The sequence below is a fragment of the Neltuma alba genome, unplaced genomic scaffold (genome assembly GCF_004799145.2).
Source record: "Neltuma alba isolate B1F8T4 unplaced genomic scaffold, ASM479914v2 tig00012399_pilon, whole genome shotgun sequence".
NCBI lineage: Eukaryota > Viridiplantae > Streptophyta > Magnoliopsida > Fabales > Fabaceae > Neltuma > Neltuma alba.
The window spans coordinates 15,425-41,557 of NW_021636892.1; the positions used below are offsets into that span (position 1 = coordinate 15,425).

The following is a 26,133-nucleotide window of genomic DNA, read 5'->3' on the forward strand; positions in this document are numbered from 1 at the left end:
TTTGTATGATGTATTAAAAAAATCACTTTTAGAAATTTTAAATTAAAAAATAAGAAATCATGTATGTCAAACATCATTTTGAGCTTCAATTACTTTTTAATTCAAAATTTTAATTTTGATACGTTGGCGCAAAAAAAAGTTAATTTTCATGACCTAAAAGCCATCCCAAACAAAGCCATATATATTAAAAAGTCATAAGTTTGCGTTTTATTGAATTGTATTAGTATATATTTAATTACTATGTTTTTATGAAAAGTATTAGTTCAAACATTTTAAAGTTTTTTTTTTTTTGATAGAAAAATTTTTGGAAAGGAGTTGGGCTCACCCACGATCCAAGGGCAGGGCGAAATCTCCCTTCCTCCTAGGTCATACCAATGTTGGGCAGGGCGAGCCGTCAATTACCCTCAGGCGTTTACCTAGGCACCCAAGAGCTAGAATGCCTCCCCAAACGCCGCGACTGGAACCACAACAAAGTGGTATTCCCCAGGAATCGAACACATGCCAACAAAGTGGTATTTTAACAGTTTCATATTTCCAAAAGTAGTTAAAGTTGAGGTTTTAATTTTTAAAGTGGTTCCGAATTCTTTTGTGGTATTATTTCATTTAATAAATCCAACTTTTTAACACATGCACCCCCTTGCATTCAATTTTTTTTCAAAAAAAAAAAAAAAGATTTTGGGCGTAGGCCCGTATTATTCACAGAAAAAATAAAATACAGCTAAACATAAGATAATATAATTTATATTATAAAATAAATCTCATATTTAAGACGAGAGAGTATTTAGTTTTAGAGTATTATCAAATAATATGTATTCTACTTTTTTTTTTTTTTAACAACTCATTCTATGTGAATATTTATTATTATTGGTCAATTACTTAGAAATGGAGTCAACGTTACGTTCAAGGCAAGCAAGCACACAGTTTTGGTTTGACCAATTGTAGGATAACTTCCCCTAATTCTGCCAAACTCCGGGAATCGTAAAAGTCTTTCAATTGTGAAGATCCAGTTTAGTTATATAATACAAATATTTTTTTTAATATTTCCCTTCAGCGATTATATATACCATTATGGAGTAATTATCTAGCATTTTATTTTATTTAAAAAATAAAGCTTAGTCCATATGGTATATGGAAAGAATGCACATTCTCATTGACTTGTGGCATAAACTATAAAATAATTAAGCTCACTTCCTATTTTTTCTAACGTTCAATTAGTGGCTTAAATTATTTGTTTCTGACCAGCAATAGCTTGGTAACCCAACTTGAAGGAGACGCATCAAGGGGGAGAAGGAATTATATATATATATATATATATATATATAAAATATTTTAAATTAAGTATTTTTATATTAAATTTTTTTTATTTTAACAAAAATTTAAAATTACTGGAGACTAGTTATCTAGTAACAAAAAATTTGATTTAAAAATTTAAATTACAAGATGTGAATAGATACGATAGGGGGCAAAAAAAAAAAACAGACACGATGTTATTATTTTATTTTTAATTGGCAATCCATCTACTGTTATTTCCTTCTCTTTACGGCCATCTAAATAGAACGATTCGTTAACTTTCTAGTATTAGTTAGAACTTATAAAAGATGAAGGATAAAAATGTTAACATCTATTTAAAAAAGGTTTTTGTTTTCTTATGCATTGCATAGAAACTAGTTATCATGAATTAACTTTTTTTTGTCAAGTCTATTTTTTTTTTTCCATTTGATCAATGGTTCTTTTTTCATACTTAGAGCGCAGAGAGTTCTCTCTGTCAACTCATGTTTCTGCTCTTTCTTTTAAAAATACGTATTATGTTTGTTTTTAATTAGAAATTCTTCTACTTTTATTTCCTTCTCTTTATGGTTCTTAAATTGATGGACTCTTTTTTTTTTCTATTATTAGTTAGGACTTAAAAGAAACAAAATATCAAAATTGTAACTTTCTACGACAAAACATATGTGTGTGCATGGATGTATATTCAAATTTTTATCTGAACTTCAAGATCTCTTTTTAGTTTTTATATCTGAGCTATGGCTAAGCAAATTGTCACTTATGAAATGTGTTAGTTTAATTTGGATGGAAAAATGAAGAAGTAATGGTTTCTAATTGGTAAATGATTCAGCGGCACGAAATGGTGTGCGTGAGCTGTTCAATAATTTGGTAAAGTCAATAACCATTTATGGCGCAATTCAGGTAATTTCCTTCCCATTTATGCTCGTTCTTATAGCTTAATTTATTACTGCCTCCGTTCCTTATTATAAGAGACAAATAACCGAAGTACGTTGATCAAAAAAACAATTAAAGTTAGTTAAGAACAATTAATGTATAAAAAGTATAATTTTTTTTCCAAAAATGCCCTCATTAATAAGGAGAGAGAGCATGAGAGAGAACAATTAAATTATTAAAAGAAAGAGAAGTGGAAGGGAGAGAGAGTGTGAGTTGGAGATAATAAATATAGGTAAAATAGTAAATCAACACAAAAAAGTAGAAACAACTTGTAAGTGTCTCTTATATATAGGAACATGACATAAGCATCAAGTGTCTCTTATAATAAGGAACGGAGGGAGTACTGTTCAAATATGGTGGGCGATAAAATTAGAGTATTGCTCACGTGAGCCCCCCCGTGGGGGGGGGGGGTGGGTATTGCTCCCTATAAGGCGCCGCATGCAATTACGTAACAATCAATTAATAAATAAGTTCAAATCTCACTGTCAGACGTGGGAATTTTGTTGGTGTGTCACTAGAAAACTTAACAATAAATATGAAGAATTTGATGTAACTATTTTCCGAATATATATATAATTACTGGTAAAAAATATATAATATAAAATTTATAGTAAACCATATTATTATAAATTACTGTAGATGAATCTCATTCGCAGTAAGGTGGGAGTTTCATTTCTATTATATTATTCTTCCGGTTCTAAATATAAAACTCTTTTTGTAGTATAAATTACACTATAAAAGAAGTTTTATATTTAGAACCGGAAGAATATTGTTGTTGAAGTAAAACAAAAGTTTCTAGAAGCATTTATTTACACAATTAGAGACAAAAAAAATTTTATACGCTTACCATATATTCCATAAATCACAATTGAAAAAAAGATTTTACTGTCATTTCAAATAAGCCCTTACTCTCCCTCCCAAGTCACAACCCATCCATGGGAGTTGGCTATCATTGTTATTTTCCTTTTTTTTTCCTTCTTACCCATCTCGTTAAGACCAATATTCATACAAAACATTAAACCATAATAGTTTCTGGTTTAAAAAAAAAAAAAAAGGCCATAATAGTTCCTCATTACTTCCTGATATGATACGTTTTGGGTTTCGTTACAGCAAAGCTCAATATCAACCTTGAAGGACGCAAGAGAACATCGGAGCATGTTCATGCGCAGACTTTGTTTTACAAGCACCAGTGTCACTTTCAGACTTGGGTTCTGGAGCTTCAGCCAATGAGAACTGCTTATGTTTGCTAATTTCCTAGGTTCTGTGTTTTCCATTATATGTAATGTTCGTGCGTGTGTGACGATCACAAATTCTATCGTCACTTTTGTGGTCAACCGGCTTCTTCCTAAATCACAGTGTGGCTCAGCTATAAAGAGTTTGAACTAGCAGCACTAAGCTTCTTCAACACGCTGCACAGCCTCAGAAGTCAGAGCTTGAGGAGGATGTCCCTTTCCATGTTTTAACATGTGTTTTAGTTTAGGACGCTCTTCATGTGAGGTTCATACGTGTTCCTATAGAATTTCTCACTTGCGTTTTACGTTCGTTTATTTTCCCCATTTGTAAGCTTGGTTTTTTAGTTTCCTGTGTAGTTTGTATGACACGGTACTTGGAAGGCTATCCCCGCATGTGTACCCAGAAAACATCAGATTGGATTCTGGATGAGTATGCCGCGAAAGGGCTCAAATACAAATTCATGCATGCTAAAGAAAAGAGATATTCAAATCTCTCATGATTAGAAGCCTATCTTCAAGTTCAGATGGCGATCTGTTTCGCCAGTCATACTGCACTTTATGTCATGTCTACTTTAGTAAAATTATTTTAGTCAAAGTAGCTTTAATCATGCCAGAATCTTACATAAACTTCATATAATGTAAAAGGCAGCTTTAACCATCTCAGAATCATGTATCAACTCTATATCATGAAAAAACAGCCCTAACCATGTTAGAATCTTGAGTCATGCTTTGTTCAGAAGTTAGTAGAGTCAGAGTCTGTATAAAGGAAGATCTGGCAATATGAAGGGCGAAACTCACCTCATATCAAACTTCTATCAATGAACTACCAGTATTTTTTTTCCCCTCATGAATTTCTTCTAAATTTCTCCTCTTCCAAAATATCGAGCTAGTAGTATCTTACCCTGTCATGCAAAGGTTCAATTATGTTCTACGTTTGCCTCATATAGGATTTAGCTCTGGTGCTAAGAGATGAAAATTCCTAATGTGGCCGTAAAGTTGAATACTTAATGAGGCCCTACCTGCATTAAGATTTTTATGCATCATGCTTAAATCTCCTATTATTTTTATTGGCACGATGACCTGTCATGTTGAGCTTTTTTATTTACTCGTACTACTTCTAATAATATTTGATCTTCATACAGCAAAACCAAGTTTGTGTTCATTAAGTTCAACTGTAAATTTTAGCCTCATCTGTCGCTAATGTCTTTCGGACACGGCAGGCAAAACTCAACCTCATCAATCATACTCTCAATCACTCGTTCATTCTATTATACTCTTCTGGTCTTAAATATAAGACCCTTATACTAGTATACATAAGGGTCTTATATTTAAAACCGAAGAAATATATACGCAAAGGCCAATGTAGTTGAAAGAACATAGTTTGATAAAAATGAGTGGAAAGAAAAAATGTTATTACCTCCGGCCTATAATATAAAATCCAATTTATAATTCTTGAACTAGAAATTAAATCTTACATTAAGGATCTAAGTAGTATATACAATTGAAAAAGAAAATAATTTGATGGAAAAATTTATATTTAGTATGATTGAAACATCAAGGTAAGGAAAATAATAAAATATTAATTTAATTATTATTCATATTTTTAATTAAAAACTTCTTAAGATAAAATAAAATAATTTAGTAAAAGCTTCTTAAAATAGTAAAATAAAATAATTATATTTTCTATAAAAAAAATTCTCAACATATTAAAACAAAATTGTCGTTTTCATTTTCAAGGACAATTGGCCTGAGCCTAAGCCCCTTTCTCGGCGAAGATTTTTGCTCTCATGTCCACGGGAAATTCAGTTCCCGAGGATTGCCCGGTAAATTTCTAGCCGCTACCAAACATGTCAACTAAATGTGAACAAACGTATATAACGTCTAACAATCAATCACTCACAAATACAACCGATATAGGCTTTACATAGTCAATAATCTCAGGATCTCAGCTATTTCAAGATAGGAAATGCCTGGCAATCCAATGGTTTCAAGAGCCACTCGCTAAAAGGAGGTTTCCCTTTAAGAACTTTACAAGATAATCGGTATTCTTCTGCCCCATCCTGCAAAGGATTGATCAGAGAAACAGATTAGGAGGTTACAAATGATGATCCATCTTCTCACTAGTAACAGACAGTGTCTAGAAAATTTAAGAACTAATCAGGACCTTAAGTTCTTGATAAGTAACTCCATCAGCCAGAGAATTCAAACGCTCAGGTCTCAGTGACAAGAAAAACTCCGACAGCCTCTTTCTGAGACGATACACTACCATAATTAGGGCCCAACAGGTAAAACTTTTAAGGGAGGTACTGGTAAGCTTACTTGCATAATGATGATTCCGTGGATGGGTAAAGTGCCCCTTTAGCAGAGGTGCCCTGTTTTCTTCCTGTGGTTCCCAGGATGACTTCATGCAAGCCACATTTATTCCAACAAATAGAATAGCTGCAAATTTGAGCATTCAGATATACTACAACATCAAACCATAAAAATTAAATGAGCACTGGGAATTTGCCAGCATTTGATGCCACGTACCCGCATGTTAGAGTGTTAGCAGCACTCTCACAATGTTGAATGTCCTTGGGTGGTGCTGAAGCAGCCAGAAATAATGGCTACAAAATGAAAAATATGTCTAGCCACAGTTTCACCCATTTTAATAATCACTGTGAAACTAGATATTCTACGAACCTGGTTCACCCGAAATGGACTTTTTAACTCATTTGAGAAGGGTAGGATGCGATCATACAATGCGCCTCTCAAGTTATCCTCAATATGAAGATTTTCAGAACTGTTAGGGGGCAATCCAACAGTAATAGAGGATATATAAACTGGTTGGAGAAAGTAGGAAAGCAAAGCCCCTGAAATAAGAGAAACAGTTACACCAGTCAAACCATACACTAGTGCTTACTATCACAATGTTCCTAACAAAGTCACCGATATTCATCTACGCATGGATGAAGAATGGGAATAGATTAGGAATGACATCGTTAATTATGCGTAAATCAGAATTAAACAATATCAGACCAACATGTTACAATTTGATGTGTAGGTAACTGATCTAACTTGGTCCTCACCTTTGCGCCAATAATTTGATTATAAACATCTAAGCATTACTGTTACAAAATGTATCAGCTTTGTGGAAGAATAAATCAACATGCAACAGGAAATCATATAACCAAAGGTTTTGGTGCAAAAGATATGCCTGCAGAAACTATAAAAATTTTAAAATCATTACAGGAGTTTTCAATCTCAGTTATATGTAATCATGAAACTCCAACTTTAAGGAATGAAGTAATAGTTGCCCCACTTTAAGTACTTCTGACCTTGAACACCAACCAAATTCCATCGGGCTATCTTGTCAGAGCAACTAACTGACAGAGTTGTATCACCTCGGCCTGGCTTCCTCTGAACTTTTCCTATTTGTTTTGGACCATTATCTGGAGATGGAAACAAAATAATTCTCCTAAGACTATAAGAAATGAACGCCAGACAACTTTTGAAAAAAATTCCATCTGATATGCCATTAAAAAGATATACAATATGGTGAACATAGAATGAAATAATTTTGATAAGAAAATCACCAAAGAGAAATGTATAAAGATTGAAAGGCAGGGTAGGCACATAAACGCCTAATCAATCAAGAAATTCTCAGCACTTAGAGTACTCGTCTAGCAAAGATGAGATCCAACTAAACTTTCTGCCCATGGCCTTTGCTATATTACAAATGGATTGTTTGACCCTTATTGCTGGGAGGAGAGAAGGGGGGGAGGGGGGGCAGCTTTCTCAATTGGCAAAACTACAAGTAAATTGTATAATGATCTCCAACAAAACCACAAAATGACAAGTTAATGCAGACATAGCATTCTAGAGATTTTTGGGCAAGTGCCACAACAACTGCCCTATGGCAGAGACTTGAGATGGAGCTGGATCATAGTCAAGACATGGTTCTTGTCTAGGTGCATTTATAAATCTAGTGTTAAGCACTTAATCTAACAATCAATATCAGAGTTAAGGTAAGTGTTTGATTCCCACTGGGGAATTGCTGAGTGAGTGATGGTCGGCTGAGGTGTCATAGCCATATCCCATGACAGAGGCCCTAGTGCAGGGACGTCATAATGAAAAAGGAATTGTGCCCTGATGTGTGCGTGAGCGCGTGTCACTTAGTGATAGTTGTTCAGTCTAACAAAGATATCATATCTTTGACCCAATGGTAAACACCAAAATCACAAACAAGTAGTCAATCATTTCATCTATAATAAACCCACGATCCTCAAACAAATGTTTAGGGACAAAAGAGAAGTGATTGAAATATATGTGAAATTATATTTAACAAAGAAATCTAGTTATGGTAGAAATATAAAAGGTAAAAAGGGCTGTGAGAAAGTTATCTAAGCGATGCATCTAATCAAATTACTGGATATTATATGAACAAAACCCGTGGATTTTTTGGCTTACCCAGACACGATGATGAATTACTTTCTCCTAGAGAAACACCATCTGAAGGTAAGACCAGAGATCTGAGTGAAGCATCCCCGCCTACAAAAAGCGCCCAAATAAGGAATTAGCGTAAACCAAATCCACATATAACAATGACGGCAGGATTTTAACCATCAAAGACTTAAATTACATGGTAGCTGCGATATGTACATATGTAATTTCCAACCCTCTTTCAAGGCATAGCTTGCCGTATCAGGATACACTGGGGCCAACTCAAATGGTATGATATCATCCTCAACTTTGAACCGTTTGCATCCATTGCCAGGTATATGCTTATTACCAGTTTCAGTAAGATGTTGAATCTGTGTATAGAAGAACCTGGTGTGAATAGAAAAGAATGAACAAATATCCCTTCACATGACAAAAAGGAGGACTTGCTTTCCTTACAAAAGCCTTTGAACACCCCAAATGGTAAAATGTCCAAAAATCACAGTAAATATTTTCCAGTATCAGAAATGTGGTTCGTATCAGCCATACAAATTTTTTTTTTAAAAAAAATGAATTTTCCAAATAGATATTCAAATTAGAGTGCCCAACTCCATATACAGTCTTAAAGTAAAGAAAATACCTTAACAAAGCTCTTCGTGATATAATTTCAGCATGAGAATCATTGACAACATCACCATAAGGGCGCAAAAGTGAGCGTCCAATACACTTCGTTCCTGTTCCCAGAGAAACAACCTCCAAATCTGAAACCCGAAATGAACTAATGATTTCCTTTGCTCAATATATATGTACGTATATACAGCTTCCAATAGAGCAAGGGAAATGTACAGGACAGAAATCCAAATTTCTAGCTTGTATATGCCAAACAGACTTAGAGAGAGAGAGAGAGAGATTCAGAGAGCAAAGAAGACAGTGAGTGAACCATTGGAAGGAGAAGAAAGAAGGAAAGCAGCCAAGACAGTGACTTCGCGCCCTTGAGGTTTGCCTTTCTTGGGAAGAGAGTTGTACAAAGCAAAAACTGTATCCGATACTCTCTGCGCCCAACCCTTTTCATCTGAAGGTGAGACCGGCGAGGCCATGAACGCTGCTTTTGGAAGTGTTAAGACCGCCCTCAGTTACGACTGGACGCGGCCTGAACGGAATGAGTAAACTTTTACTCGTTTTCTTGGCGGAAAAAAGGAAAAATTCTCGTTCTCTTGTTGGCAAAAGCGTGCAATAACTTGTGGATTGAATGAAAAATGATGGTAATTAATAATTAATAAATGTAAATAATGCACTGACCTAAATTTTTTTACACAAAAAAAAAATAAACAATGAATTGTAATATATAAAAAAATATATTTATTTAGTTGTTAGTCACTTAACTCAAAAAACGTTAGTCGTTAATAACAACTTTTTCATAACAATCATAATTATTTTGAAAGAAAAAACTTGATATATTAGTATCTGAAAATAATTTGCCTTAAAAATTAAAAACATACTTTAAAAAAAATAGAAAAACAATTACAAATTGATATCATCGTGAGCCATTGCAAGCTTGACAACAGCAATTTTATGATTTGCGTCAATGACGCTCCGAAGGTAAGCTGATATAATAATGAAAGAAAGTATCACTAGCGTTATTGCCACCATCTTGCGTCATACCCCAAAGCTAACATTCCCTGCCCTCAAACAACAGTTACAGCAATTATATTAATTATAGAAAATTAAAATATTTCCCATAATTTATCCGGCGCGAATAGAATGTAAGCACAAAAATTTTCGTTTGAGTATTTCAATTCCATATTATGTAACTTAATAATTTTAATTTTTTTAACACACTAATTGATAAGTAACGGCAAGTTATCATCACAAGCACTCCACCAGTGTAGGAATCACCCATAACTGCTTGTATGGCGTCCAAAAGGAATTCTGCGAGGCAAGCTAAGCAAAGCCACATGACGAATGTCACAATACATTAACATAAAAAGTTGCTAGCACCATTAGCATACAATTTCTGCAACAATTGTCCTCTCAACACCATGCACGATGCAACTAAGATTGCAAAGCCCATTCAAGTGTGGCAACGATCACATCAAGCACATGATCACTGCCAAGGCCCAACATAAGCAGGAAGATGCCAAGGCTAACATGATGTATCACTAGCAGTCTACAATCTAACAAATAGCATGATAACGAAGGGTCAATACATAAGGCGTAGAGGATCGTACAAAAGAAACTACAGCGACAGTCGAAAACAAACACTTGCAAATGTAACCATAGAAATTCCAAACTTGGCCCGACATATATAGGTCCTAGAAATTTTTCAGGGCTCTTAACCACAAAGTAACGAAAAAGCATTCAGCAAGGGGTCCAACAATACCCCAATGATCATTGCACATTGTTCCATCTTCCAGATTCAGAGCCACATACCCGCCCGCTTGAATGGCCACTCACATCAACCTGAGACACAGGAATAATCCATACACACACGTTACAAACTATAAGTACACTCACTGTATTAGATGTAATAAATTAAGCATCACAGCAAGTCAAACATTCTAAAACAGTGAAAGCATCCGGGCATAAAATAATGTACGGAAATGGTCTCAGATTTGAAAATACAACCCTTGACGTGACCATCCTCTTAAAGGAAAAAAGATTAATAATAAGTCATCACGTGTCCTTGTATAAAGCATATTCAATAGAAAACCAATCAAAACCATTCAAGCTTTTTTTTTTCTTTTTAAACTATGGACAACATTTAAACACACCACTCATAACCATGCGGACTAGAGCCAGAAACCTCGCTTCATGAAGAGGGAGGGATTTGGTAAAAACCATGCAATATTAATCATCAATAATGTACAAAACCATTTCATTTTGATTGGTTGGTGATTTTTTAAAAGATTACGCTGAGCTATTACCATCAATTTACGCTTTTCCTAAAAGGGATTTAATTGATTAAGCCATTGTCTAAACATGAGAATATATATTATGAAACCAACTTCTGTATTTTCAAAACATATTTTTACAAATGTATTTGCACTTCTCCACAACAATGATTGTCAGCCATCAGAGTGCCAACTATAAACACAACACAATTTTCCCAGAACCTACCACTTACCATTGCTATTCACCACAGTTGGGAACACAACCCTGATAATTATCCAAGTCACCGGCAATAAATTGCCTGATCAATGTGTGGTGGAATTTGCTTTATTTCAGTGCCAAGTTCTTGCTCAATCCTATATCTGAACAAAATTGATAAGGAAAAAAAATCAATATCTATAGCAAATACGTTTAAATTCAAGTCTAAATGTATATTACATACAAATTAAAGCGATCCTCATAGGTGATCAAGTTAACTGCTAGACCAAGATGCCCAAACCTCCCTGAACGACCAACCTGTGGATAGGCAAAACACAAATGAGACTACAAAACATACAGAAAATTGCTACTAAGATAAACAAATTAAAAAGAAGACTAAGAAGGCTCTAACATACCCTGTGCAGATAAGTTTCTGAATTCTTGGGAAAATCAAAATTAATGACCACATTAACTGCTTGAATGTCTATTCCCCTGGTAAAAAGATCTGCATTTGTTTTCCAATAAAGAGGAAACAATGATAAATTAGAAAAATAGAAGTCAAAACAAACAGCCAGTTTAGCATATGCTAATTCTAGACATGCTCTATACAATCAGACGGATTCAACAAATTTATAACAAATACCATCACTTGTCTCATCATCCGAACATTACCAATTAATTTCACAGAACAAATATGGGTTATACTAGTATAGATTACACAGTTAAATCCTGTAAATAAACAAATTAAAATAATTAAAGAATTTAAAAGATAAAGAAAAGTGGTCATCAGCCACAATTACATAAATGAAATAGCAATTTGGGGAAATAAGAACCACCACTAGCACACAGACTTAAAGACATTGTGGACTTTTTTGACTTTGATTTACTGTAAATAAGTTTAACAATTAGAGGTATTATTGTGCATTCTACTTTGTACAGGGGACATTTGAGTAAGCTTGCTTCTTCCACAGGCCTATAAATAGAGACCGCCAGCCCACTTGCAATTACCAGAAACATGCATTCAACGAGAATAGAAATTCTATAAAATTCTCTGATCATAGTTCTTCAGATATAAACAATGAGGGACAGGTAAGTGCAAAAGTACTAGAAACATACCCGTACAAACAAGATTTCTACAAGCACCATTGCGGAAGTCATGGAACACTCTGTTTCGATGATCTTGCAACATCTTTGCATGGATATAGAAGCATGAATAGCCAAGTTCTGTGATTTTCTTGGCAAGGAGCTCAACCCGATTCACCGAATTGCAGAAGATAATTGACTGATTTATTTGCAGCTGAAATGAACAAGCCATTACAATATTTATCTCTGGCTAAGATAAGTTTAGCGGGAAAAAAAAGGATAAAGATAGATCAAACCTTAGAGAAAAGTGTATTGAGGCAGTGGACTTTCTGTCTCTCTTCCACAAATGCATAAAATTGTGTAATACCTTTCAGAGTTAACTCATCCATAAGGTTAATGATATAAGGTTTCTGAAGATATCTATCTTTGAAGTCCTTAACAGTAACAGGAAAAGTAGCTGAAAACATCAGGATTTGACGGTTCGGAGGCATGAAATGAATCAATTGCTCTATTGAAGGTTGGAACTCTGGTGACAAAAGTTTATCAGCCTGAAAGACAAAAAAATTTTAAGATCCTCATATTGATAAACAATTATAATAGTTAGATGACTAATGTTTGGAAAGCCACATAAAGAGCACAAGTGAAGGGCAGAAGAATGATGCGCTCAACATTTACAATATAAATTGGAAATACATAATGCATACACCCTCCGTTGTGCGCACCCATTAAAAAGGCTGATAAGTAAACTAGATTTTAAAAAATATATAATAGTATTTTATTACAATAACCTTACTTATTATAATGCCCTAATGAACTTCTCATTTGTTGAAGGGTGAAATTGTCCCCCCCAAAAAAAAAAAGCTTTCTTGAAAAACCTAAAGCAACAATTATTTTGAAACAAAACCAAACCTCCAGAATGACGATTATTTTGTAACCAAGGGGGCATTACCAACTTGGAAGTATAACAACAGACTCCCAATCCTAACAGATTTAACAAAATAAGAAAGATAACTAATCGGGCATCAAACCGTAATTTTTGAATAACCTCAAATTCTGTCTCTTCAAAACAGTTCTTGAACCTCCCCATCCCCTAACTGGATTCTATATACATTTGTAAAAGTTATTTACCTCATCCATAACAAGCATATTACAGTCTTTCAAAACGCAGACACCCTTCTTTGCAAGATCTAATATTCTTCCTGGAGTTCCAACAAGTAAATGAACGGGTTGATATAAACGCATGATATCATCTTTCAGGCTGGTACCACCCGTCGTAACCATGACTTGAATACTCAGATGCTTTCCGAGCTCTTTACACACTTGTGACGTTTGCAAAGCCAATTCACGTGTTGGGACCAGTATAACAACTACATAATAGATATAAGCAAAAATAGTCAGCATGAGTGGTGACTATCTCATTAAAAATAATTTGGACACCATCAACAATGGCACCAGCCATCTGCCATGACCATTTCCAATCAACTTGAAAAGCAAATTCTGTCTCTACATTTATCTTTCCAGTCTAATAATTACAAGGATGCAAGAGCAGTAAATAAAAACTTAACAACTAAAATAATTTTGAAAGAATTTAAAATGCATGGACAAAATAATATATATTTCTCAACAAATTCTTCTCAATGCAGAGCCTTCCAAGGCTAAAAGATAAAAAACAATTCCATGTCCTTTCATGCTGAGCTTATATCGTAACAGGCTCCACTAGTTTCCAAGAAATAAAGCTTCTAGCAGGACAAACCTTGAATAACATTGTTATCCTGATCAATTTTTTCTAGTGCCGGAACGCAAAAGGCAGCTGTTTTTCCAGTTCCATTTTTTGCTCTAGCGAGAATGTCACTACCAGTAAGAGCAATTGGGATACTTTCTTCCTGGATAGGAGAAGGCCTTTCAAAACCCTTCTCATATATTCCCATAAGCAGCTCACGCTTCAAAAAGTAATCTTCAAATTCATTTCCTTTAGTTGCTGTCACATCCTAGGAAACAATAAGACAGGTACAATTTATTAGGCTTTTCAAATAAACGGAAAAACATCATGTGAACGTCATGCAAAATGTGAGGGTAAAATCAGTGCGGATAATCAATCAATCAACGCATAAGATAATATTAATCAAAAGCATACCTCAGTCCTATAGCGAGTATCAGGTGGTGGTATCTTCAATCTTGCCTTCCAATCTTGAGAACTAACAACATAAAACGAAGGAGGATAATATTAGGACACCTTCAATTATTTGTTTAAAACCTAAAAATTAGTTATGTTCAGCAGTGAAGTATGCTGCTGCCATGAAAATGCATGCCACAGCTGTCAAGTAAACAGGTTTACATGGCGCCAGTTCCAAAATCTTTGACAAACTCAAAAAATCATAATTGAGCATATATTAATCCCATGCCTGAAAAAATCGCAACTGGCATTAAGCCTGCGTTAAGGGAATAAGAGCTCCACCGTGAATTTGAGTATTAAGGTGCAACAGATTTGCATGCGTAGAGAAGGTTCCATTTAGTAATCGGACATAATTTAAAATATGCAAATCAGAACCTTGGTGAACGGAAAGAAGGAGGAAAAAGAGAGAACTGAGAATTAATGAAGCACTTCTACTTGTTCCATAAGTTAGCAAAATTATGATCATTTAGAACAATCCCAACTTTAAATACCTTGCAGGCAATCAGATAGAAGAAAACAGAAAGCCCTAGAGTCGCTTCTTGAACAAAAAGAGAAAGAAATTAGACAAATCGTTGTATTGATCATTAAAACGATGTTAACAGTCCAAAATTTCTCAACCTATCTAGTCAAACAAACACCAAACAAAAGAAAGAAAAAAAAAAGTCTCTAAATACGAAGATGTTGCTGTTTGTTTATTTGATATTCTTAGGCAGAAAGTCAATCACACACATCTAATTACCAATACGGAAAAGGTATCGTGCCAAGTACATTCTTTTCTAACCCCAAAGTTTCAAAATCCTATACACCTCCAACACATTCAATCTTAGCACATTACACTTCCATGATAAGGAGCATGTCTAAGACATAAAATTTCAAGAACTGCACCTCGAATCAACGGCTTCAGACTGCACAGTCTTCTCGACCTCGTCAACTACGTTAGAATCAGCACCAATCAATTGCGTTCTTCTAAGCCATTGTTGTTGTTGCTGCTGCTGCTGCTGTAACTGCTGATGTTGCTGTTGGTACTGTTGATACTGATGCGGATACTGCTGTTGGTTCTGCACTAAGTGCCTTTGCACATACTGTTGCTGAGGGGGTCGCGGTTGAAACGCAGGGTTCGAGTTCATGCCTCCCCCCCGACCTACGCCAATCCCAGGTGGATACCTAGCTCTATTGTTCATTCCGCCGATTCAAAAGAAAAAACCCACCGAAATTTCTAAGAAAAAATGTACAAAATGTCAAAGATGCTACAAACTACAAATTTAGGGTTTCTTGCAAAGTGGAACCACACCCACAAATGCTTCTAGAATGGCTTGCGTTTAAACCTAAATCTGCCAAAATCTAAAATTTCTGAGTATAATACAGAGCTAAAGGACCCAAAAATAGAGAGGGTTTCTACTGTGATGGCAGGAATAAAGTGACGGCAAAAATCGTTAGGGATTTGTACAGATCTACGCAAAAATAGTGCAATATGAAGAGAGGGTTGGCCGTAATCTATATTCTGCTCAGAAAAATTGACGAAAAACCAGAAATCGAACAAGAGGAAAATGATTTCTTAATTTCTCTTGCTTGCTTGGTGTTTCTTGGGATTGATTGCGACGTTGTCGTAGCAGCAGGAATGGCGAGACCTCCTTCCAAGTTCCTAGGGCGTCAAAAAGAAGATTTGTTCAGTTGGGTGAATGGCCCCGCTTCTTGGCTAATAATGCACAAAGCATCGCACTTCTTTTAAACCCGCTTTTCGGGCCATCATAGACCGACTTTATATATTATGGACAAATATATACTTAAATAGATACTGTTAATTAACGAAAATGATATAAATTAACATTTTAAATCTTAAATATGCTTCTACAACTTGCATGCCGTCACCATACGGCTGTTTTTTTTTTAATTATTGTTAAATTAATATTCTTCAGATTCTTTTTATAAGCTCTAATGAATTACTTTATATTAGTTGCGATAATTGATTAAAATTAATCATTCTTTTATAAAACCTCAAAATTACATTCAATAAAGTCAGTAGTTATAAAAAAATTGATTAATTATTATGCAAAAATATGGAACTCCCAACCCTTCAAGTGACTCTTTGGGCTCTCTTTCACCACACGTAAATTAATATTCTTCTCTCGTCATATATTCTTTTCTCTTCAGTTTGTCTCTTGCTCCATAAAGAATCAGGCATGGAGGAGTAGAGGCCGTTCAACTTCTGGATGTGAGATGTTGGTTAAGGTCTCTGCCCACACGTTCTCATTTGCCCAAGACCAGAAAAAGGATGAAATACCACAAAACATGATTCGACGGGGTTAATAGGAATTAGGAAGAAAAGAAAACGTGTTGGTCTTTTCTTTTATCAATTTGTATGTGATACTTTTGAAAAGCAAAGTAATATACTAAATACTCAGATCATAAAAGAAAGTATACCCTTAAAACTATCTAGCGAAAAAGATGAACTCCAAACCATAATAAAAGGAGGGGAAAAAACAGCAGAGACAAGGCCATAATGCATATCAAGCTTTTTTTTCCAGGTCCACAACGCCCTTCTCTTCCTATGCTCAATCATCATAACAGAATGGTCAAGCCTTTTGAATCCAGGCAAACAGTATAAACTTCCCAGTGCACTAAATTTAGGGAATGAGATTAAGATGCTAATTACATGCATCAAATTCATGACGATAATACAGGGAAAACTGGCAAGGGTTTCTACCCTCCAAAAACACCAAAAAGTAGCATCATTATTTGTTGCGTTTGGCAGCACGTCTTCCTTGGCCTTTCTTGGGGGGTCCTTTTCCTCGCCGCTTCAACATTTCCAGTCTTGATAAGCGCCTGTAGGAAGATAATAAGCATAAAAAATCACATTACTATCCACACAATTAGTAAAAGCCAGAAGGGTTTCGATAAAAACACAACATCATTTAGATAACCAATGTTAACCACTGACCAACTTGTTCTCTTAAACATAGAGCAGATATTGGAGAAGTTTTTATGTTGAGAAATAGGCACCGACTTATAGGTAAAAAAGTAAGCAAAAATACCCAATCAATACAGAATGAAATCCCGCTGGGGAAACACCAAAATGAAACTATATTTCATTCGCCTAGGTCTAGCTTTTGTTTTCGAAAAGAATGAAATCACACAAAGGAATCAACAAAAAAGGAACTAAACTCAGAGGCATGGAGTGGACACCAATGGCAAACAGATCATTCAGACGGTGGAGCAACAACCCAAAAGATCTTATTTTCCTGACAGATTGTTAAAAAAGTCCATAGTAGATAAGATCGATGTTTTGATGTTTGATTGCTGTTCAGAGTTTTATTTGGATATTGAAGTGCAGTGAAGCAATTCAAATTCCTGAAAAGAATAACCCATATTCCTTAACATGCAGAGACCATCACGCAGCTTAATGCACGTTTAATTTCATGTTAGATATGCCGTAAAGCTTGTTAATCAATAAAAATAAACTGCTAGGTAACAAAAAATAGTAAGCAGATTGTCCAGATAACGGGCAAAGAGCCAAAATATAACATTCTGCCATGAGACCAAGAATTGCTGCCTAAAGATAGGTGCTATCCGACCTTATTTATAAGAAACAAGTGATATTTAAAATTTAACAAGTCATTTACCAGCATATTTATAAAGCTCTAGAACTGTGTGTAGTTTTCCAAAAGCTTTGAATTTAGACAAACAGACTGATTCTATGGGATCAAATGTGTGCAACGGCATCATAAGAAAGCCGGAGTCAATTGGGTCAAATAGTATTACTAGGGATGGGAACTCCAAGATTAGCCTTAGAAATGAGTAAGAACATAAGTTCAGAGTATAGGAAATGAATAAGAGCCTGACGAGTCATTCTCAAAAAAATTAGAAAATATATGATTTAATCTTGCCAACATCTGAAATTGCTTGAAAAAGATAATTAACGCAAAGTATGTTATTTTCCAAGTGTGGTCGATGACCAAATTGTTAATTTTCCCAAAAGAAAAACAGAATGAAGAAGACCCAGAACCTACTTCTGCACAAATTGATAGTCAAAACATAACCCACAATCCAAAATACCACAGAGACAAACAAACAAACACATGGCAGACATGCAGCATTCACTGTGCTTGGTTTCATGTCGTTCGAGTGAGAGAGCAGGGAAAGAGAGAAGTTACTCTTGCTCTTGCTGGGCCATGACGAGAGGGTCGTCTCGCTGAATGTCATAAGGGTACCACTGCGCCACTTTTTCACCGATAAGCTTCTTCCGCAGAAGCTTATGTGCAGATCTCTTGCCTGTGGGATTGAGCACATGTCCGAATATCCTTGCTCGCGCCTCAGTCACTCCCTGTGTTACGGCCGCCGCCAGAATGCTCTTCAAGCTCCCGCTCGCCATTTTTGCTTTCGCCAACAGCCTGCCTTCGTCCCTCCGACGTTTTAGCCCAGGCGGATCAGAAACGAGATGGATCGGGTTGAATCAGTTCCCGACTCATTTTAAGTTTTAACCCGAGTTATGTGAGCCGTATGAATAAAATTATAAGTCAATTTTAAATTGCGCTTCAACTTTAATTTTTAATTGTGGTCCCTATTTAGGTGAAAACACAATGAACACAAAATTTTCTTTATTTTTTTCCTTTTTGTATTTTTCTACCTACACAATCTAAAATGTTAGTTCAATGAAAGATGATATCGGGATCATAGGTCCCGTTTGGTATGAGTTACTGAATTTTGAAGCACTGGGCATGGGATTGGAAATGGCACTGGGCATGAGTTTGGGAATGGGATTTATTTTTAAAATCGTGTTTGGTGTGACGTGGGATTAAAAAAAACCCAACAAGACCGATATCTAACAAAAATTAGCTAAAAGACAAAATTGCCCACATATTCCATTGTTGCTGCGACTGCGGCCTTGATCGAACATGAAGATGGAAAATCGAATACCAAGAATCAAACACATATTAAATATCACATTGAAATCCATCTTTAATCCAAAGAAGCAATCAAGATTAAGAAGAAATCTCCAGATTAGAGCACAAAGGAAATAAGGAAACCAAATTGAAATTGAATTCATGCTTTTTCGAATAGATCAACGATCCTGCAGGAGGAGAGTGTCGCTTGCAAATTTGGACATCTTCATGCTCGCCAAATCTAGTTTTAACATCGGGAATAGAGATGACGGAATCGCAAGGAAGGGAGGGAGATGACGGAGAGATGACTTGCCGAGGAAGAAGGTTGCTGACAAAATGCAACAGAGGACGGAGTTAATGGACTCACGATGAAGGATGGTGATGACAGGAGAGGATATTGCTGGAGAAGAAGGTTGCTGACGGAATCTCATAGGAGGATGAAGATGATAAGGGGAGGACGTCACTGAACTTTAATGGTTGTCGAGGGAGAAGAAGGGCATCAGGACTGAGTAGTTGATGGGGTGTAATTAAGCAAATTTTAAGAGGCTATTTTAGTCAGTAAACTTTCAATCCCAGGATTAAAATTGCAATACCGGGGGGGAGGGTGGTACTGGTTAATCCCATGAGCGTGGCATTGTGCAATCCCAAGTATTGACAAATACTTCGTACCAAACATATCAAATTGAGTCATTTCTTGTACCAATCCCAATCCCAACCTCTCATTCCCACGTACCAAACAGGGCCATAAGGTTTTTGAGCTTTTTTACCTAGAATTTTATATTCAATAGATTTCAATTCAATTTATCTTACAAATTGGTCATAATCAGTCTTTGTTGTTAATGAATTATTTAGAATAATCACTAGAATAAACATAAAACTGGCTCTTGTGGTTTAAAAAGAAAGAAAGAAAGAAAGAAAGAGTTCATCATAACAATGCCCTTAGCGAATTCCTAACTAGAGTTGTGATATCAAAAATAAACAATATAATTTCAACAATTATCATCATTAATCACTCACATGAAGTAACCTCAACATTTAGTGTCTGCCATTTTCCACACCGACCTTGCTCTCAGAAACTTCTGAAGTGGATTCCACTTCCATTTTCAGCCTATCAATCTTTTCTTTCAGTGCTGTGACATTCAAGGAAGAAAGAATACTCTCTTTGATGCCTGCTGCAACATTTTCCACATCCTTAGGGCTTGATCCTTTGGGCAGCTCATCTTCCAATTCTTTAACTTTTTCTTTAAGGCCTTTTGAATTAACAGCCTTGTCAATTTCACTGAAGATTTCATTGTTCACCTCCATTATTTTCTGTTTTATGTCCGGCGTGGGGTTGGTTTCTCTTCTCTTGACTACTTTAACAACCTCCAAATTAGCTGATCTCAAGACCTCTTCTAGCTCTTTCTTGGCTTTCTCTGCTTCTATTACCAATTCTTTATCCAGTGAATTTCCATTTGATAGCTTTTCTTGAGCAGTCTTCAAATTTGCTATCTTTGTTTTAATATCACCTGAAACTTTCTGATTGATCTCTGCTTTAAGTTTCTCTTGTTTGGCTCTCATCTCAATCATCCTCTTCACAACTTCTAGCTTCTGAAGTTTCTGCTTCAATCCCATATAGGCACCTGGCCGTGACAATTTGTTGTTAAATTCTTGCATGATCGTATCCAATTTTTCCTTCAGGTTACGATCAAGGGGTTGATTTGGTGAGCGACTTGAGACTTTGGATAATTCCAGCCTCACAGACTCAATCTTCTCTTCTAATCCCATCGCAGAAAGCGCATTTGTTATCTCTTGGTCAACTTCTTGCTCGATCTTCTCTATTGCTTCTTCCCTAATAGGATCAGATGGTCCCTTAATTTCAAAAATTGTCTTCTTGAGATTTTGAAGCTCGGACTCAATATCAGTGATCCCAGAAGTGTTCACATCAGGTGGTTTCATGTTTCGCTTAATCTCTGGTTCCACAACTATGCCTTCTTGGAATTTTCCAATTGACCGGAACTTGAGCATTCGATGGCGTTGCACCTCATTTGCATCCATTTTTGCCAGCTCCTGTGCAGATTCCAGAGTTTCCTTCAGTGACAAGAAAGATTACTAGGAAAAAAATATATATCGAATTCGAATTTGGCCAGTCCATATTGAATTTGAATGACCCCCTCTAAACAAAGAAGGTATGCATGCGGAGACACATATTGAGAAAGATTGCTAGGAAAAAAATATCGCAATTTCAGAGATTAAAATTCATATAGACCGGACATAATTACCTCCATAGCCTGTGTGATTGCATGTTTAATTTGCTGCGACGTCCATGCAGGATCAGCATGTGCACCACCAAGTGGCTCCTGTGCGTAGAAATGTAAACAAGATCAGCACCAGCATCTGTGAATTTAAATGTTGTGAAAAACACGAAATACTTGACATACATATAATATTATGATGATCCCCCAGTTATCACTTATTTTTCCTCAAATCAAATTAAATAAGTTTCCTTATTTTTATACCTAGCCAAGAGTATTATGATATTCTGATGTACTTTTGCCTTTTTTATTCCTGATATCGTCTTTTGTTATAGCCCATAACTTACATGTCCGTGTGTTGTGGGTGTGCTCAGAACACTTACAGATCTCAACTGATTTCCTGGAAATTATTGCTTGTCTGTACAAGCTTTTAGTTGACAGTTAGCTAGCAAAATAGTGCGAATCATTTTATGTGCCATACAAATTCCGAGAGGAACTCTCAAATTCAGATTCCCTGAAAGTTGAACTGTTTATCGCCTGTAAGCAGGATTATTGTTGAAATAGAAAACAACGGGATATAATTTTCTGAAACATCTGAGCATCCATAACAGCATACAGATCACAGGGGAAACACAGTGAAAGATCAATGTACTTACAGGAATAATACCATCGGCAATTCCACGTTTGTAATGTTCCTGAGCTGTTATTCTTAACTTTTCGGCTGCCTATAGATTTACAGAGTCAACATATATGAAATACTACATTCGGTCCTTAATATAAAAACTGGTTGACTAATTTGATTATATTAAAAAAATTAGTTTAGTTAATTATTTATAATAAATAGGTGTTGTCTTTCCTAAAATATCTTTGCTAATCAAGTGTATTGGCTAGAACTACTATTATCATAAGGACTATCTTGGAAAAAAATAGATAAATATGAGAGACAAAGTGTATTGAGGTTTTATATTTAGGACTAAAATAAAAGTCAAACGAGTTGTTATATTAAAGACCTGAGGTAAGAAAAGATAAGATGCCTCAAATAACCATAAAGTTCATCTTAATGAATAATAACCTTAGGAGCGGCTTTGGAAGATTTCCACAATATTGCAGCACAAGCTTCGGGACTGATTAGAATAACATATCATTAGGAACTTTTTAGTATTGTTATATCTTTTAGACAGGACATTTCATAGAATGCAAAAAATGTAAGGAAAGCATAAAGCAACAAATTATGGACCCAATACATATGAAGTGATTAATGTTGGCACATTACCTTGCAACATAAAGTGCAGAATTCTCCAGCATAAACAGCTTATTGGCACAGGCTATTGCAAGTGCTCCACCTGAACCACCTTCACCAGTTACGACCGATATGATTGGGACCTGGAAGCCAAACATAGTCCTCAAATTTTGAGCTATTGCCTCACCCTGCAAAATAAAAGCAATCAAATGTGAAGTGAATATGGTGACCGCATGATAAAATCCAACTGTAGAGTTTAATAGAAGAAAGGAAAAGGTTATCCACACACACTTGGCCAAGTTCCTCAGACTTGAGATCAGCAAAGGCTCCAGGAGTGTCAACAAAAGTAATGATGGGGAATTTATGATGATCTGCATATTTCATCATGCGCAAAGCTTTCCTATAGCTGTTTGCATTAAATTTCTTAGTCAATATGTAAAATATACAAACACTTCAGTACTGTGACTTCAAATTTTATAGAACTGCATCATTTTAGCTGTTTATACACATATAAGTCAGAGTTAAACGTCAGATTGACGCATACCCATGAGGTGTTGGCATTGCAAAGTTCCGGGCAATGTTCTCTTTTGTGTTTCTACCTTTCTGATGGCCTATAAACATGTAACTTTTTCCATCCATACTACCTATACCTGTCACAATTGCTGGATCATCATAACCTGCTCGATCTCCATGAAGCTCCACCCACTGTAAGTTCCAAAATAAGAGGAGAAAGAAGCAAAGAAGCAAGGAAGTGTCTACAATCAATTGTAAAGATGATAAAAAGAACATATACCTTCTCTGTAATATTGAGTATATGATCAAGAACTGTTGGCCTGTTGGGATGTCGAGCAATTGCCAAACGTTGAATTGGTGTCAAATGAGTGTATAGATCTTTAAGAGCCTGAACCCAAATTGCAGAAATTCAGATTTACGGATGCGCGAAAAACTAATTATTTTTGCCCATAGCATTGGCAATCTGAGCAACAAGCTTAACGCATATATGAAAAAGCACATAAATGAAGAAATGAAAATGCGTTATGATTATTCCTCAATGAACTTATCTAAGTATTTGCAAGAAGATAGAATTTAATCAACTCACCTGTTGATACTTGCTCTCCAGAGCACCAATTTGATCGCTGAAGTCTAGTCCTGTGTCATCTGCCATTCTACGTACCTTTAAGAAAATGAAAATAAAAATATATAGACATATGTATGAAGGATAAATTGTGCCCAAAAGTAGAAATTAGGACATGTTGCTTAGCTACAATAAGTTGTAAAATAGCTATGTTGGATACCATACATCTCCTTGTTGGATACTTAATGGTCTGTGATTAAGTTCTAGAGTAAAATTTGTCGATGTGAAGGCATTCTGGAAAACAAACTTAAGTTACCTCTATAATCTTTTTTTCAAGATCAACGAGCGGCTTCTCAAAATCAAGCGTCACGGGTTTTGGCCTCTCAGGTAGAGGCTTGAAATGAGACAGGTAAGTTAAAAATCCACTACTGATATTTGGATCCATATTATCAGGCCATGGATAATCATGCTTATTACCCTTTTTAATCTTGGCGACAACATTAAACCTGTTTTCTTTTGTATTTCTGGGACCTGCTAAGTCCTTTGGCCAAAAACATGCCCTTTTGGATAAACTTCCAAGAAAATGACTTGCAGGGTAATCATTTCCTATGCACTGATTTGTCATTTCCCTGGCATGATCTCCAAATCTTCTTCTGCTAGCATAGTTTCCACCTACAATTGATATGGTAGTCATCTTCACAAGCTCAAAAATCGATATGGTTGTTGCGTATAATCTGCATCATTCCTGCATGCACAACTTGAAAAGGGAAGAAAAACATATAAGTATATTCAAAAGTATATTGCAACTGAATGAGCAGAAATCAAAAAAAGGGATATTTAATGGAAAAGGGTTGCAATCCCTCAGTCTTCCAGTGAGTCAATAGAAAGGAATGTCATGAGGTCAGCAGTATACATGCGTACGCCATTCAACAAATTTCATAGCTCCTTCAGTTTTCCGTCGGTTTCTGGCCAACCAAATAAAAAAATTGAATGGGTGTGGATTACCTTGAAACTTAAGCTTTCTGGGATTGTCAAGAGTACAGAAATCGTTCGGCAGAAACAGATGGCTGTGAAATATGAAAATCAGTTAGTCACAGACTCACAGTCAGACATACTGGATGAAAGACGAACATGCTCCTGGATAGAATCATAACAATAAAGAAGAACGAGATTCGGGTTTGAGGATAATAAAAGTGTGAACATGGGCCCTGTTTTTACTCTTCTGTATACGCAAATCCCAGACAATGGGAGTGCTCTGCTTCAAGAAGACGTTCTTTTTTTTCTTTTTTTTTTGAGGGGGGCGGCGGAGAAAGACAAGATCTTTGATTGGACAGTGAACACACGCGCTGGGGCTGTTGATTGGAGATGGCAAGGCTGGCTTGCCACGTCCTCAAAATTGTGGATAACTGATATTGATAACCCCAGAAGAGATGGGGCCCACAAAGTCAATGTCCAATTCATTACTTTTATTTTCATAAATAAAAAAATTGTTTTTTTGGGTTGGGGGGGTCTTCTCGTCCGCCACTTAAACCGTGCGTTTCATATGCTAAACAGTAAGCACCGATAGTTAATTGGTATTAATTTTTTTATAGAGCATTTATTTATAATTTTTAAAGTTTTTTATGCAATGTTTTGGCCATCTACCGATCAAAATAATTTGAATACTTCAATGACAAAACCATGTCATGATATTTCAATATCTCAGAAATAATAGTTTAAAAATAAAAATATCCTTTATCTGTTTACTTTTAGCTTTTAGACTTTAGGTGTATCGGTGATTATTATGACTAGGATTATCAGCTCTCATTCACCAGGTTTGAATATTCAATCTTATTTGGGATCGAAGTTTGATCTAATCAGTCCAATCGCCATTGATATGCATATATATATATATATAAATAGACACTTCTTTTCAATACAACACTTTTTCAATAGGTGGCATGTTATTCCATTTCAATAAATCGACTCTCTGATTTAAAAAAGGATGGCACATTTTTAAATTTTTAATATTATTTTATTTTGATGGGCACGGTATATATTAAATGAAGATACTTCTTCAAATGTTATTTTCTTAAAGAAATAGATTTACTATTTTAAAAATTAGAAATTAAAAGATGGGGACCTCATAAGTACACACACATATATATACATATACAGGTGGGCGATATTCCGACTTTCCATTGAAATTCAATTCATGATAAATTTGGACCGGATTCTTTCTCAGATTGATTTCAGTGCTAATATAAAAGGAAGGTGTTTTTATAGGAACACACATCGTAGGTAGGATTGGTTGCGTTGTCCCATGAATTAGGTTTGGAATGAGGAAGAGATCAAGTTTTCTAACCCGAGCTTTCTTCTTCATCATCTTCGTCCTTCTTTTCCTTCTGAGCTCTCTCTTCAATCGCATCGATCTCGTTTGTCTCGTTTCATTTGATTATGTAAGTCATTATTTCTTAAAACTCTCACCTCTTTTAGCTCCATCAGTTATAA

General features: G+C 35.5%; 4 protein-coding genes across 7 annotated transcripts; all 4 read right to left on the reverse strand.

Annotated features, from left to right (window-relative positions):
- Positions 1-5,181: 5,181 nt before the first annotated feature.
- LOC114726684 (tRNA-specific adenosine deaminase TAD1-like) lies at positions 5,182-9,012 on the reverse strand. 3 transcript variants are annotated; one of them, XM_028913355.1, is made up of 11 exons: positions 8,812-9,012; positions 8,512-8,632; positions 8,074-8,261; positions 7,922-7,982; positions 7,141-7,145; positions 6,770-6,883; positions 6,135-6,304; positions 5,982-6,058; positions 5,772-5,891; positions 5,617-5,701; positions 5,182-5,512 (listed from the first exon to the last, which is right to left on the reverse strand). In XM_028913355.1, the coding sequence occupies exons 1-11, from the start codon at positions 8,966-8,968 to the stop codon at positions 5,402-5,404; spliced, it is 1,209 nt and encodes a 402-aa protein (XP_028769188.1). In that variant the 5' UTR covers positions 8,969-9,012; the 3' UTR covers positions 5,182-5,401. The 3 variants fall into 3 exon arrangements, with proteins under 3 accessions (XP_028769188.1, XP_028769189.1, XP_028769187.1); XM_028913356.1 differs by lacking the exon at positions 7,141-7,145 and having other exon boundaries at positions 7,902-7,982; positions 8,512-8,605; XM_028913354.1 differs by lacking the exon at positions 7,141-7,145 and having other exon boundaries at positions 7,902-7,982.
- Positions 9,013-9,813: 801 nt separating this feature from the next.
- Positions 9,814-15,902, reverse strand: LOC114726683 (DEAD-box ATP-dependent RNA helicase 8-like). Its single transcript, XM_028913353.1, has 10 exons — positions 15,100-15,902; positions 14,176-14,236; positions 13,795-14,029; positions 13,170-13,408; positions 12,338-12,589; positions 12,075-12,255; positions 11,375-11,463; positions 11,203-11,276; positions 10,996-11,122; positions 9,814-10,331 (listed from the first exon to the last, which is right to left on the reverse strand). Exons 1-9 carry the CDS (start codon positions 15,393-15,395, stop codon positions 11,044-11,046), a joined length of 1,506 nt encoding a protein of 501 aa, XP_028769186.1. The 5' UTR covers positions 15,396-15,902; the 3' UTR covers positions 9,814-10,331; positions 10,996-11,043.
- Positions 15,903-16,660: 758 nt separating this feature from the next.
- On the reverse strand, positions 16,661-18,657 carry LOC114726689 (28S ribosomal protein S33, mitochondrial-like). The gene is made up of 2 exons (XM_028913362.1): positions 18,366-18,657; positions 16,661-17,037 (listed from the first exon to the last, which is right to left on the reverse strand). The coding sequence occupies exons 1-2, from the start codon at positions 18,581-18,583 to the stop codon at positions 16,947-16,949; spliced, it is 309 nt and encodes a 102-aa protein (XP_028769195.1). The 5' UTR covers positions 18,584-18,657; the 3' UTR covers positions 16,661-16,946.
- A 1,366-nt stretch (positions 18,658-20,023) lies between these two features.
- Positions 20,024-24,716, reverse strand: LOC114726685 (acetyl-coenzyme A carboxylase carboxyl transferase subunit alpha, chloroplastic). 2 transcript variants are annotated; one of them, XM_028913357.1, is made up of 11 exons: positions 24,649-24,716; positions 23,960-24,400; positions 23,668-23,742; positions 23,362-23,469; positions 23,113-23,273; positions 22,860-22,974; positions 22,602-22,756; positions 22,401-22,452; positions 21,985-22,053; positions 21,356-21,433; positions 20,024-21,143 (listed from the first exon to the last, which is right to left on the reverse strand). In XM_028913357.1, the coding sequence occupies exons 2-11, from the start codon at positions 24,335-24,337 to the stop codon at positions 20,130-20,132; spliced, it is 2,205 nt and encodes a 734-aa protein (XP_028769190.1). In that variant the 5' UTR covers positions 24,338-24,400; positions 24,649-24,716; the 3' UTR covers positions 20,024-20,129. The 2 variants fall into 2 exon arrangements, with proteins under 2 accessions (XP_028769190.1, XP_028769191.1); XM_028913358.1 differs by having other exon boundaries at positions 23,960-24,388; positions 24,649-24,691.
- Between the last annotated feature and the right edge of the window lie 1,417 nt (positions 24,717-26,133).

What these genes read in the sequence shown, in the direction of transcription:
- LOC114726684 (XM_028913354.1), bottom strand. Translation starts at nt 8,968, where the DNA reads ATGGCCTCGCCGGTCTCACCTTCAGATGAAAAGGGTTGGGCGCAGAGA. An exon ending in GAATTTGGTTGGTGTTCAAG is followed by an intron (nt 6,305 to 6,769) that starts GTCAGAAGTACT and finishes CTCTTATTTCAG; the next exon opens with GGGCTTTGCTTTCCTACTTT. An exon ending in TTACTTATCAAGAACTTAAG is followed by an intron (nt 5,513 to 5,616) that starts GTCCTGATTAGT and finishes AATCCTTTGCAG; the next exon opens with GATGGGGCAGAAGAATACCG.
- LOC114726685 (XM_028913357.1), bottom strand. Translation starts at nt 24,337, where the DNA reads ATGACTACCATATCAATTGTAGGTGGAAACTATGCTAGCAGAAGAAGA. An exon ending in GCAATGCCAACACCTCATGG is followed by an intron (nt 22,975 to 23,112) that starts GTATGCGTCAAT and finishes TAATGCAAACAG; the next exon opens with CTATAGGAAAGCTTTGCGCA. An exon ending in TCTGCACTTTATGTTGCAAG is followed by an intron (nt 22,453 to 22,601) that starts GTAATGTGCCAA and finishes TATTCTAATCAG; the next exon opens with TCCCGAAGCTTGTGCTGCAA.
- LOC114726689 (XM_028913362.1), bottom strand. Translation starts at nt 18,583, where the DNA reads ATGGCGAGCGGGAGCTTGAAGAGCATTCTGGCGGCGGCCGTAACACAG. An exon ending in ATGGCCCAGCAAGAGCAAGA is followed by an intron (nt 17,038 to 18,365) that starts GTAACTTCTCTC and finishes ATCTTCCTACAG; the next exon opens with GCGCTTATCAAGACTGGAAA.
- LOC114726683 (XM_028913353.1), bottom strand. Translation starts at nt 15,395, where the DNA reads ATGAACAATAGAGCTAGGTATCCACCTGGGATTGGCGTAGGTCGGGGG. An exon ending in TCTGAAGCCGTTGATTCGAG is followed by an intron (nt 14,237 to 15,099) that starts GTGCAGTTCTTG and finishes TTATGTTGTTAG; the next exon opens with TTCTCAAGATTGGAAGGCAA. An exon ending in TAGAAATCTTGTTTGTACGG is followed by an intron (nt 11,464 to 12,074) that starts GTATGTTTCTAG and finishes AAACAAATGCAG; the next exon opens with ATCTTTTTACCAGGGGAATA.